At 36.5% G+C, this 13,569-nt stretch overlaps 1 protein-coding gene across 2 annotated transcripts in view; it reads left to right on the top strand.

Annotated features, from left to right (window-relative positions):
• Nucleotides 1–13,569, top strand: part of RAB3GAP1 (RAB3 GTPase activating protein catalytic subunit 1) — a 132,082-nt gene that overhangs the window by 33,982 nt on the left and 84,531 nt on the right. For both annotated transcript variants that reach the window (XM_047772059.1, XM_047772057.1), the window contains exons 4-5: nucleotides 5,597–5,729; nucleotides 10,460–10,538. In XM_047772059.1, coding sequence (XP_047628015.1) covers nucleotides 5,597–5,729; nucleotides 10,460–10,538 — 212 coding nt within the window. The remainder of the gene's footprint in view (nucleotides 1–5,596; nucleotides 5,730–10,459; nucleotides 10,539–13,569) is intronic.

Below are 13,569 nucleotides of genomic sequence, written 5' to 3'. Positions count from 1 at the left end.
ATATAATTTTCATACTATTCTCTTATTTTTTTTTTTTGTATTTCTGCGGTATCAATTGAGATTTTTCCTTTTTCATTTCTTACTTTGTTTATTTGTGTTCTCTCTCTTTTATTCTTGATGAGTTTTTGGTTACCTTGATTTTTTTCTATTGTTTTTAGTTTTTTAGTCACACCTATGGTATATGCAAGTTCCTGGGCCATGGATTGAACTCAAGTCGCAGCTGTAGACTTCACCATAGCTGTGACAATGCTGGATCCTTAACCCACTGTGCCAGGCCAGGGATCAAACTGGCTCCATCACAGAGAAAAGCCAGATCATTAACCCAGTGTGCCACAGAGAGAACTCCTTTTTTTTTTTTTTTATTAATCTGTTTTATTTATTTCCTCTCTGATCTTTATTATTTCCTTCTTTCTTCTGACTTTAGGTTTTGTTTGTTCTTTTTCTAATTCTTTTAGGTGGTAGGTTTCGTTGTTGATTTGAGATTTTTCTTGTTTTTTGAGGAAGGCCTGCATCATTATGAACTTGCCTCTAAGAACTCCTTTTGCAGTATCCCATAGATTTTGTATGGTTGTGTTTTCATTGCTGTTTATCTCAAGGTGTGGTTTTTTTTTTTTTTTTTTTTTAAGGACTGCACCTGCACAGCATATAGAGGTTCCCAGGTTAGGGAGCTACAGCTGCCGGCCTACACCACAGCAACGCCACATCCAAGCCATATCTCCAACCTATACCACAGCTCACAGCAAATCCAGATCCTTAACTCACGGAGCGAGGCCAGGGATCTAACCCACAACCTCATGGTTCCTAGTCAGATTTGTTTCTGCTGCGCCATAACGGGAACTCCTCAAGGTATTTTTAAATTTCTTTTTTGATTTCCTTGTTACTCATTGGGGTTTTTTTTAGTAGCATGTTATTTAATCTCCATGTAGTCAGTTTTTTCTGCCTCTCTTTTCCTATGATTGATTCTAGTTTTATGCCATTGTGGTCAGAGAGGATGCTTGAAATGATTTCTGCACTCTGAAACTTGTTGAAGTTAGTTTTGTGCCCCAGTGTGTGATCAGTTCTAGAGGGTGTTCCATATGCACTTGAAAAGAATGTATATTCTGGGTTTTGTTTGTTTGTTTTTGTTTTTTGGGTAGAATGTAATGTCCTGAAAATATTAAGTCTAACTGTTCTATTATGTCATATAAGATCTCTGTTCCCTTGTTGATTTTTCTGTCTAGAGGATCTGTCCATTAATGTGAGTGAGGCATTAAAGTCTCCTACTGTTATTGTATTCCTGGCAACTTCCCCTTTTATGTCTGTTATTGTTTGTTTTACATATTTGGGTGCTCCTATATTATGGGCATATATATTGACAAATGTGATATCCTATCCTTGAATTGACCCTTTTATTAAATAGTGTCCTTCTTTATCTTTGTTTATGGCCTTTGTTTTATAGCCTATTTTGTCCAGTATGAGTATTACCACTTCCACTTTCTTGTCATTTTCTTTTGCATGAAATTCTTTTCTTTTTTTGTTTTTTCTTTCTCTCTTTCTTTGCTTTTTTAGGGCCACACCTGCAGCATATGGAGGTTTTTAGGCTAGGGGTCGAATTGGAGCCATAACCACCAGCCTATACCACAGCAATGCCAGATCCTAGCTGTATCCATGATCTGTGGCAGTGCTGGGCCCTTTAACCCACTGAGTGAGGCCAGGGCTTGTACCTGCATCCTCATGGATACTTGTTGGATTCTTAACCTACTGCACCACAATGGGAACTCCCGAAATGTTTTTTTAATCCCCTCACTTTTAACTATGGGTGTCCTTTGCCCTAAGATGGGTCTCTTGTAGGCAGCATATTGTAAGCTCTTGTTTTTTTAATCCATTCTGCCACTCTATGTCTTGTGACTGGAGCATTAAGTCAATTGACATTTAAGGTAACTACTGATAAATATGTATTTATTGCCATTTTAAACCTTTCTTTCCAGTTGATTCTGTGTTTCTTTTTGTTCCTTTTTCTTTTTGTGGATTAATGTTTTCCTTTTATTTTATGCTTATTTGTTTTGTGAATGTATTGTTTGTTTTTGATTTGTGGTTGCCTGCTTGTTGTTGTTTTTTTTTTTTTTGGTTTTTGGGTTTTTTTTTTTTTTTTTTTTTTTTGCTGTTTAGGGCTGTACCCATAGCATATGGAAGTTCTCAGGCTAGGGATCGAATCAGAGCTATAGCTGCCAGCCACAGGCACAGCAACATGGGATCCGAGCTGCATCTGTGACCTACAACACAGCTAATGGCTGTGCTGGGTCCTTAACCCACTGAACAAGGTCAGGGATCTAACTCGCATCTTCATGGATCCTAGTTGGGTTCGTTACTGCTGAGCCATGACAGGAACTTCTGTGGTGGCCTGTGTTTTAAGTCTGTTAGCCCCTTCTTGTATCTGTTTGCCTTAGACTGATGATAGTCATACAGGCTCAGACACATTTTAAAAAAAGAGTCTAGATTTTCTTACTCTTCTTCCCTTCATTTTATAATTTTAATGTCCTTTTTAACATCTTTATGTTTATCTTTTTGCTGTTCCTTGTGTTTATCACTGATTTCATATATAGGTTTTTTGTGTGTGTGTGATCTGTATACTGGCTTATTTAAGTGATTACTTTCCAATTGTCATTTCTTCCAACCTGTATCTTCTTATTTCTTTCCTATTTAGAGGAAATTTTGAATATTTGAATATTTCTTTCAGGATAGGTATAGTATTGCTGTATTCTTTTAGTTTTTGCTTGTCTGAGAAATTCTTATTTCTCCTATTTTAAATGATAATCTTGATAGGTAAAGTATTCTAGGTTGTAAATTTTTCCCTTTTAGAACTTTGAATATATCTTGCCACTCCCTTCTGGCCTGTAGTGTTTCTGTGGAGAAATCAGTCATTAGCCTTATTGGTTGGGGGGGTGGTCCTTTGTAAATTACTCTTTGTTTTTCTCTTGCTGTCTTTAAATTCCTCTCCTTTAACTTCTGCCATTTTTATTACAATATGTCTTGGCGTAGGCCTATTTCGATTCATCTTGTTTGGGACCCTCTGTACTTCCTGTATTTGGATATCTGTTTACTTCTTTAGATATGGGGAATTTTCAACCATAATTTCTTCAAATACATTTTCTTTTCTTCATTTTTTTTTTTTTTGGTCTTTTTAGTGCCACAGGTGAGTCATATGGATGTTCCCAGGCTAGGGGTCGAATTGGAGCTGTAGCCTACACCATAGCCACAGCAATAGCAGCTCCGAGTGGTGTCTGTGGCCTTCACCACAGCTCACAGCAATGCTGGATCCTTAACCCACTGAACAAGGCCAAGGATTGAACTTGTGTCCTAATGGATGCTAGTCAGATTCGTTTTCTCTGAGACATGATAAGAACTCCTCAAATACATTTTCAATTCCTCTTCCTCTTGCTTCTTCTTCTGGGGATCCCTATTGGTGTAATATATCATGCCAGTATATGTTACCCCATAGATCTCTTATTGCTTGCTTGCTTGCTTTCTTTCTCTTTTCTTTTTTCATTTGGCTTTCTATCTGGGTGATTTCCTGACTCGGTGATGGCCATTTTTCTATCTTTCAAGTCACTTATTTGTTTCTTTGCATTATTCATTCTACTGTTTGATGCCTTTTGCTCAGCTTTCGTCTTGGCAAATGAATTGTCTAATTTTTCTTGGCTCCTCATAATTTCTAGTTCTTTTTTTAAAGTAATCTGCATTACTCTTGATAGCTATTCTTAATTCTTTAAGTATTTTCATTACTTCCTTTTTGAACTTGATGTCTATTAGACTGCAGAGGTCCATCTCATTGTTTGCTTCTTCATGGGAATTCTCCTGTTCTTTTAACTGGGAATGGTTCCTGTGCATCTTCATTTTGCTTATGTTGTTCTTACTCATGAGTTTAGGGAAAACAGTTATCTACTATAATCTTGGAGGGCTACATATATGTGGAAGCATCCCTGGGTATTTTATGTGGGTTTCCTGTTTTGTTTTGTTTTGTTTTTTTTTGGTGTGAGGACTGCTTTTGGTTTGAATGCTTGCCGTCTCTTTCCTCAGTGTGTGCTGTTGTCCCCTTGGTAAGGAGTGTGCAAGTGCATGGCCTGCCCATGCTTATGGGGTGGTGGTGGCAGTGTGCAGCACTTGCAGGTGGTGCCTGGTCACTGGGTCCATGGCAGTGGTGGTGACCCATGGGAAGGTGCAGACTGCAGGCCCTGCCTGGTTGCAGGGCCCTCAACAGGGGCAGTGACCCCCAGGGATGTGAGGGTGATACCCAGGGCTCTTGTCAGTGGCATTGGAGGGTGTGTTTGTTCCCAGGGAGGTGTGGGCAGTAGTTGGTGCTTGGTTGCAAGACCCTCCACGGCAGTGACCCCTGGGATGACTGGGGTGGCAGGCAGTGCTTGGTCATGGGAGGACCCTCAGTGGTGGCAGGCTGTGCCTACCTCTGGAGTCCAAGAAGTCTTGGATGGTTTCTACCCATCCTTGTAGTCTGCTCAAGAGGTGCCCTGCTGCTTGAGAGCCTACTCATGTGCAGAGAAGGAAGTCCCTATGGTGGTCCTGCCCACCACCCCAAAATGGTGCCTTACTTCTCTGGTGAGCTCAGGCCTCCCCCCAGCACTCACTGGGTTGTGGCACACCCCTTACAGAGTCATTCCTTACATTTTTTACTTTGTAGTTCGGGCTGTCTGTACTTGAAAGTTGCTGGGTTGGTATTTTGGCCCTGTAGTGATGCTATGCTGTAATGACTGTATAATCCTCTGGTGGAAAGAATAGCTATGGAAGATTAGAGGCTCTGTGGGGGAAAATCCTTCTTTATAGTTAAGTTGTGTAAGTAAGGGGGTGTTTTGGAATGTTTAACTAAATGTTTGCCAGTCAAGTTGTTGTTTAATGAAAATATTTGAATGCCAAATCTTTGTAAAGAAGCTTGCAGAAGCTGTTAAATAAGTGCTTCAGATGTCGTGTCACTTAAATTGATTTTACAAATTGCTTTTTTTAAAGCAGTTTCTGATGTCCAGTAATGCTGTGTACTACATAGTGATGTTTTTATATTTGAGTTTATTTATAATAAACTGTATTTTGTTGCTGTGTATTTTTTTCTGATTTTCAAAATTTATGAAGTTTAACCAGTTTAAAAAGTAATGGTAGAGATTCTGCTCTTGGTAGAAAAGGTGTTGGGGGTGTGTGTGTGTGTGTGTGTGTGTGTGTGTGTGTGTGTGTGTCTGTGCGCAGAGACATGGGATTTACTGTATATTCATGATTATATAGAGACTCATCTTAGAAGAATTACTTGAAAGTATAATTTTGTAAGTTACTTGGTCATTGATATTCTAGGGGAATTGTCTTTTTAAAGGAAACATTTTGATAAATCATTTATAAAATACCTTCCTCTTGGTTTATTCACATGTATTTTTCCTTTCCCATTCATTATGGGGAGGTTAAATGTAGGATGGAACTTTTAAATTAATTGGCAGAAAAAGGGGAAAAAAATCTTTGGTTAATAAACCTAATGGTTACTATGGATTACCTTAAGGATGTTTTTCCTTTTTCCTTTTTTTGTGTTTTTTGTTTTTTTGTGTGTGTTTTTGGTTGTTAAATACAGGGTATATTTACCTCTGGCACGTGGGAAGAGAAATCAGATGAAATTTCCTTTGCTGACTTCAAGTTCTCAGTCACTCATCATTATCTTGTACAAGAATCCACTGATAAAGAAGGAAAGGATGAAGTATTAGAAGGTAAGTTTATACTATATGTTTCAAACTCTTCACTAGTGAGAGTGATTATAACTCCAATTTGTTATTTTATTTCTTTGTATGTATATGTGTTTTGTCTTTCTAGGGCCGCACATGCAGCTTATGGAGGTTCCCAGGCTAGGGGTCGAATCGGAGCTGTAGCTGCTGGCCTACACCGTAGCCGCAGCAAAACCAGATTCAAGCCATGTCCGCAACCTACACCACAGCTGACTGCAATGCTGGATCCTTAACCCACTGAGTGAGGCCAGAGATCAAACCTTTGTCCTCATGGATACTAGTTGGGTTTGTTAACCACTGAGCCATGGCAGGAACTCCTGTTTCTCTTAATTAAGTAGCACCATCTGGAGATGATTTTTATATGTACAGTTGTATTACCATATCTGAAGTAGAGTATGATCCTTATAGAGGAAAAATCACAGCATCATTCATTTAAAAATTAATTAAATTAGGGATGGAGTGGGATGGACTGGGGTGGGGGTTAGTAGATGTAAACTATTGCATTTGGAATGGATAAGCAGTAAGATCCTGCAGTATAGCACAGGGAACTATATCTAGTCACTTATGATGGAACATGATGGAGGATAATGTGAGAAAAAGAATGTATGTATATGAATGACTGGGTCACTTTGCTGTACAGCAGAAATTGGCAGAATATTGTAAATCAACTAATAGAAAAAATAAAATTCTTAAATAAAAATAAAATAAAAATTAATTAAATAAGCAAATTTTTATCAAATGCCTAATATGTGCTAGGTACTTTGCTAAGCACAATTGATAAAAGAAATTTACTTTCCAGTAGGGGAGATAAAGTTTTTAAATCAGTAACGATGATGGAACGAAAAAAGTGAAAGTGCCATCCCAAGACACAAAGTTCCACTGGAGTTCAGAGGAGAAAGGATCACTTTTAATCCAGAGCGATTGGAGAAGATGTCATGGAGAATTAAGTAACTAAGCTGGGCTTTGAAGAATTTTAAAAAAGAGTCACTTACAGATTAGTCAATGTAATTTTTTGGATATATCTCAGACTTTGGGGTCAGATAAAATAGATTAAGATTCTGGTTTTTCTATTTACTAGTTACTTGACCTTTCTAAACGTCACTGATCATATTTGTAAAATGAAGTAATACTACCTGGGGGGTTAAATGGGAAGATTTCATGAGACACTGTACATGAGTACCAATATCATGATTCCTAATGTTACCAGGCTCTTGTACAAACATTGCAATTAGTATTCAAGTTAGCAAACATCCTTTGCAGCATAATAAAAGATTTGAAGAGTTAGTTTCTTCCTCAAAAAAGCATATATTTTATTTCCTAGGAGTAATTTACTAACTTGCAATAGGACCTTGAGTTTATATTATAATTTTTAGAGAAAGATTCATTTTAAAAGAATAGTTTTTAAATATGATATTCTCATAATATATTGCTGACTTGAAATGCTGTAACTTCTAATTCTGAATTAATATTTTAATTAAATTTTATAAAGTACCTATCTCAGTACTGGCTCATATTAGGCATTCAGTAAATAGTGCTTATAGTTGTTAATAGGTCATATCATCCAAAATCTTTATTTTGAGGTATGCTAGTGCAAAACAGTGAGTGAACAAGGTATTTTAAAAAAACATGAAATTTGCATCTGTTGATGAAATATTCTTCTTAATTGACTCAAAAATAACATACAGTTAAGTTTTACTTGTCAAAACAGATTATCATTTCTAAGTGTAGGCCTGAAATATATGTGTCTTATATAGGAATAAAATTACAATATCTTTTCTATTGTATTTTCACAAACAAAGCAATTTGATAGCATTTGCATTTAGATACGTAAACTAGGGCAGATGTTTGACCATGTATACACATATACAGGACTGTTATATAGTAAAGTAAAATAATTAAACCAGAATATGAACATGCATATTTTTGAAATAGGAGGAGGGAAATAAATGCAACTGGTGGGAAGTCTGATAATAGCACAGAGCTTTATGAGTCTAATATTCCACTAATTACTGAAGGAAACTGTTCAAGGTAGAGAAATCTTAAAATGCTTTTAATTTACAGAAAGATCATATATCACAGAAAAACTGTGATAGTAGGGGGGCTTAGAATCAGTGTTTCTGAGATGAATAGATAAAAGAGACAGATATGAGAGAAAATGAATGAATTTAAGATAGTAAAAGTTACCCCTGGCATTTTTCAAGGAACTAGAACACACAATCCAAAAATTTATATGGAACCACTAAAGACCCAGAATTGCCAAAGCAATGCTGAGGAACAAAAACCAAGCAGGAGGCATAACTCTCCCAGACTTCAGGCAATACTACAAAGCCTGAATAATTAAGACAGTGTGGTACTGACACCAAAACAGACACACAGACCAATGGAACAGAATAGAGAACCCAGAAGTAAACCTAGACACCTACGGTCAATTAATCTTTGACAAAGGAGGCAAGAACATAAAATGGGAAAAAGACAGTCTTTTCAGCAAGTGTTGCTAGGAAAACTGGACAGCCGCATGTAAATCAATGAAACTGGAACACACTCTCACCCCATGCACAAAAATAAACTCAAAATGGCTTATAGACTTAAATATAAGACAAGACACCATCAAACTCCTGCAAGAGAACATAGGCAAACATTCTCTGATATCAGTCTTACAAATGTTTTCTCAAGTCAGTCTCCCAAGGCAACAGAAATAAAAGCAAAAATAAACCAGTGGGACCTAATCAAACTGACAAGCTTTTGCACAGCAAAGGAAACCATAAAAAAAACCCAAAAAAGATAACTTACAGAATGGGAGAAAATAGTTTCAAATGATGCAACTGGCAAGCACTTAATCTCTAAAATATACAAACAACTTCTACAACTCAACAGCAAAAAACCCAACAACCCAATGGAAAAATGGGCAAAAGACCTGAATAGACATTTCTCCAAAGGAGATAGACAGATGGCCAACAAGCACATGAAAAAATGCTCAACATCACTGATTATTAGAGAAACGCAAATCAAAACTACTATGAAGTACCACCTCACACCGGTCAGAATGGCCATTGTTAATAAGTCCACAAATAACAAATGCTGGAGAGGGTGTGGAGAAAAGGGAACCCTCCTGCACTGTTGCTGGGCATGTAAATTGGTACAACCACTATGGAAAACAGTATGGAGGTACCTCAGAAAACTATACATAGAACTACCGTATGACCCAGCAATCCCACTCTTGGGTATATTCCGGACAAAACTTTCCTTGGAAAAGACCCATACACCCGCATGTTCACTGCAGCACTATTCACAATAGCCAAGACATGGAAGACAACCTAAATGTCCATCGACAGATGACTCGATTAAGAAGATGTGGTATATACACACAATGGAATACTACTTAGCTATGAAAAAGAACAAAATAATGCCATTTGCAGCAACATGGAACTAGAGACTCTCATACTAAGTGAAGTCAGAAAGAGAAAGACAAATACCATATGATTTCACTCATATCTGGAATCTAATATATGGCACAAATGAACCTTTCCACAGAAAAGAAAATCATGGGCATGGAGAACAGACTTGTGGTTGCCAAGACGGAGGAGGAGGGACTGGGAAGGACTGGGAATTTGGGTTTAATAGATGCAAACTATTGCCTTTAGAATGGATAAGCAATGAGATCCTGCTGTATAGCATTGGAAACTATTATCTAGTCACTTATGATGGAGGATGATAATGTGAGAATAAAGAATGTATGGGTGACTGGGTCACCTTGTTGTACAGTAGAAAACTGACAGAACACTGTAAACCACCTATAATGGAAAAAAATAAAAATTATTATATAAAAAATAAGATAGTAAAAGTATTTTTGTTTCATGTGTGTATGTATTTTGCTGTTTTAATTTGGTTGTGATTGAAACTGTAACTTAATGGTCGAAGTTACAGGAAAACCATCAGCCCAGTTAATTTGGAGATAAATGATTAAAACTATATTATCAGGTCTGAAGATGTGAGCAATGATCTTTTATGTTGGATTTGCTTATTGCTTTTGTTAAGTAGAGCATGAAGTCCTTAGTGTTCTCCTATTTATTCTTTTTCCAAATTAAGAAACCATAAGTTTGCTAGGCAATTATAGCTATATAGCAAAAGAAAATATTTTTATGAACAAATGTTATTCTTTATACTTTGAATTTATCATCCACTTATGAGTATAAATAAGATAATTGATGTTAGTGTCTTATTATGGATAGTAGTGTAAGTATTTACAGATAGATTGGTTATAAATGGGAAGCTGCTTAGTGGTTTTACAAGAATATTTAAGATGGCCAGGGATGAGTAAAGGCTAGCCATCGGAGGTAGAGTTGAAAAAATTTTAATTCTAATTTTGAAAAAAAGTGGATGCAGGGTCAGGCCAAGAAGAAGAAATACAACAAGCCTTTCTATTACAGAATTGTTTGAGTCATGATTTAGAACAATGGAAAATATAAACATAGGAATGATAAACACACATATATTTTGTAGGTTGACTTTTTTTTTTTTTTTTTTTTTGAAGAAAAGAGCAGGAGAGAGACATTGGTTTCCCCTCCTTAAGAGTTAGCCTTAGATATAAATTTTTAAGCAATGGCAAAACTACATGGATTAGCAAGATAGGTTATAGATGATTTCTTTAAATCGTATGATAAAATTCTGCATTAGAGTGAACATACTGACTTTTTCATTATCAAATGCTTCTGTAGATGTTATTCCACAATCTATGCAAGATTTGCTGTGTATGAATAACGACTTTCCTCCAAGAGCACATTGCCTGGTAAGATGGTAAGTATATATTTTACTTTAGTGTGTATATATGTCAGGGAGGCCCCAAGACCTCTCTCAGATTTGATGATTTGCTGGGAGGATACACAGAACTCAGCGTGTAACTGATTTTACTGCTATGATTTCTTTCTTTTTTTTTTTTTTTTGGTCTTTTTAGGTCTGCACCTGCAGTATATGGAATTTCTCAGGCTAAGTCAAAACATAGCTGCAGTGTTGGCCTGTGCCATAGCCACAGCAACGTGGGATCTGAACCATGTCTGTGACTTATACCACAGCTCATGGCTATGCCGGATCCTCAACCCACTGAGCAAGGTCAGGGATTGAACCTGCGTCCTCATGGGTACTAGTCAGTTTTGTTAATGCTAAAGCACACGGGAACTCCTGCTATGATTTCTTAAAGTGGCAGCATTCAGAGCAAAATCTGCAAAGGGAAAATGTGTCTGAGGCCAAGTTAGGAGGAAGTGCAAGTGTTTAAGAGTCTTTTCCTGATGAATATACTCATTTCCTTTAGCCACAAGTTGACGACACATATGAAATGTTGTCTACTAGACAAGCTTGTTAGAGGGACAGCTCTCAGTTTTTTAATTAGAGACTAGTCATATAGGCACCCTCTGACTGCTATATAACAAAATTTCAGGCACCTGGAAGGAAAGCGTGTGTTCAGCTTAAACCATGTTGCTTGTACCAATAGTGTAGGCATGATAACTCTTATTAGTTAAGAAAATGGTGAGACCTCTCCCCAAATCCGAGTTCCCAAGTGCCAGCCAAAGGTCAGCCTTGCAAGTAAGCCTTTCTGAGATAGCAGCCATAGGCCTGCAGTTAAGTCTTTGCTGCACAGTTTGTCATAATTTAGTTTGTACCTAGCTATAATTCTGATGATTAGCATAGAACACTCAAATATCATAGAAAACTAAATGTATATTGTTGAAAATTGAATTGACATAAAATGTTGATTCTCAATTAAGCAATAACATCAAAACTCATCAGTATCTAAGTTTAAATGTGATACATTCATATAAAACATTTATCACATTAAATTGTTTTAAGGGTCTTTTAATATTTTTTCAGTTATTTGCAGCATTTCTTTATTTTGGAGAAGTTGGTATTAAAACATACTACCACCAAAATGGCCCAAGTATGAGTACATGGTCAAGAAAGGAGACCTAGTTAAAGGAAATTTATATACTGGTTTAAAATTATTCTGTTGGTGTGAGTTGGTCTTTTAATTTTTTTTATTAAGAATTTCTAAGGAAGGAAATGATATCTGTTTCTTTTTTCTTCATTTCACTGTGATTACTATATCAAGTAGATTGTGTCACATGTTAAAAAAAATAAAAATTATTTGTGTTGCAATAACTGCATGGTTCATAAATATTCCTATTATTTTAATGTGAGCTTTTGAAAACTGAACTATATAAGGAATTTAATAAATAAATTACCCATTTAATATAATCCATCCAGCTTCTCTTTCGATCTTATTTTTATGTGAATACATGTATTTAATATGACAAAATATATCAGAAGGCAGCTTGGTATCATAGAGCATGCATTTGCATGCATTCAGTCATTCAACATTAATTGAACATCTACTCTTTGGCCAGACACTGAATTAGACAAACTAATATTTAATTTCTAGGTAAAGTACTTATTATCTCAGCAACTTTGGGCAGGTTATTTAATTTCTCTGAGCTGGTGTTTACATTGGTAAAATCAAAATAATATATAATATGTACCTTTGAGGGTTATTGTGAGAATTTATTAGATAGTAACACGTAGTACATTTATCAAAATCTAAGTGCTGTTGCATAACTTCTGCTCAGCTTTTTAATATAAATTTCAAAAAAACTGTATTTTACACATATCCATAGTTAAATATTCATTGAATGAATAAAATAACCATTCTTTGTTTTAATGAATCACTTGTTGGTGATTTATTTATATATTAATGAAAATCACTTTTTAGTAGTTTTTTTAACCTTCCCATTTACTTTTTTAAAACTTTACTTTTAAAATTAGCATATAGTAAGGTGACCTTTTTTTTGGATGAGTGGTTCACTAAACTTTAAAACAGGTATAGGGTTTTTTTTTTTGTTGGTTTGTTTTCTTTGTGTTTTTTTTTTCGTTTTTTTGTTTGTTTGTTTTGCTTCTTTTTAAGGCCGCACCTTCGGCATATGGAAGTTCCCCGCCTAGGGGTTGAAATTGAGCTGTAGCTGCCAGCCTACACCACAGCCACAGCAACAGCAGGATCTGAGCCGCGTTTGTGATTTACGGCACAGCTCATGGCAATGCCAGCTCCTCAAACCACTGAATGAGGCCAGGGATCAAACCTGTGTCCTCATGGATACTAGTCAGCTTTGTAGCCTGCTAAGCCACAGTGGGAACTCCACATATAGGTTTTTTTAAATTTCCATCACAATCAAGATATAGAATAGTTCTATAACCTCCTCCAAACTCTTATTCTCCTTTATAATGTCTGGCAGTCACTGATGTATTCTCAGTCACTAGAGTTTTGTCCTTTCAGGAGTGTCATAGAGGTAGGATCAGATAGTAACCATATGAGACTGACTTCTTTCACTCAGCTGGAAACAGCGAAACTGATTTCCAGAGCGATGGTACCATTTTGCATTCCCACCACCAGTGAATGAGAGTTCCAGTTGCTGTACATCCTCAGCAGCACTTGGTGTCAGGTTTTTTAGGTTTAGCCATTCTAATAGGTGTGTTGTGATATCTCATCCTAGTTTTAATTTGAATTTTGAGTTTCTTTCATGTATTTATTGGCCATCATATATACTCAGTGGTGAAGTGTCCAAGTCTTTTGTTTACTTTTTTTTTTGTTTTTATGGCTGCACCTGTGGCATATGGAAGTTCCCAGGTGAGGGGTTGAATTGGAACTGCAGCTGAGGCCTATACCACAGCCACAGCAACAGCAGATCCTAGCCACATTTGGGATCTATGCAACGCTAAATCCTTGAGCCATTGAGCAAGGCCAGGGATTATACTCACATCCTCATGGAGACTATGTCAGGTTTTT

This window comes from Phacochoerus africanus, chromosome 3 (genome assembly GCF_016906955.1).
Source record: "Phacochoerus africanus isolate WHEZ1 chromosome 3, ROS_Pafr_v1, whole genome shotgun sequence".
NCBI lineage: Eukaryota > Metazoa > Chordata > Mammalia > Artiodactyla > Suidae > Phacochoerus > Phacochoerus africanus.
This window is presented reverse-complemented; position numbering and strand designations above follow the sequence as displayed.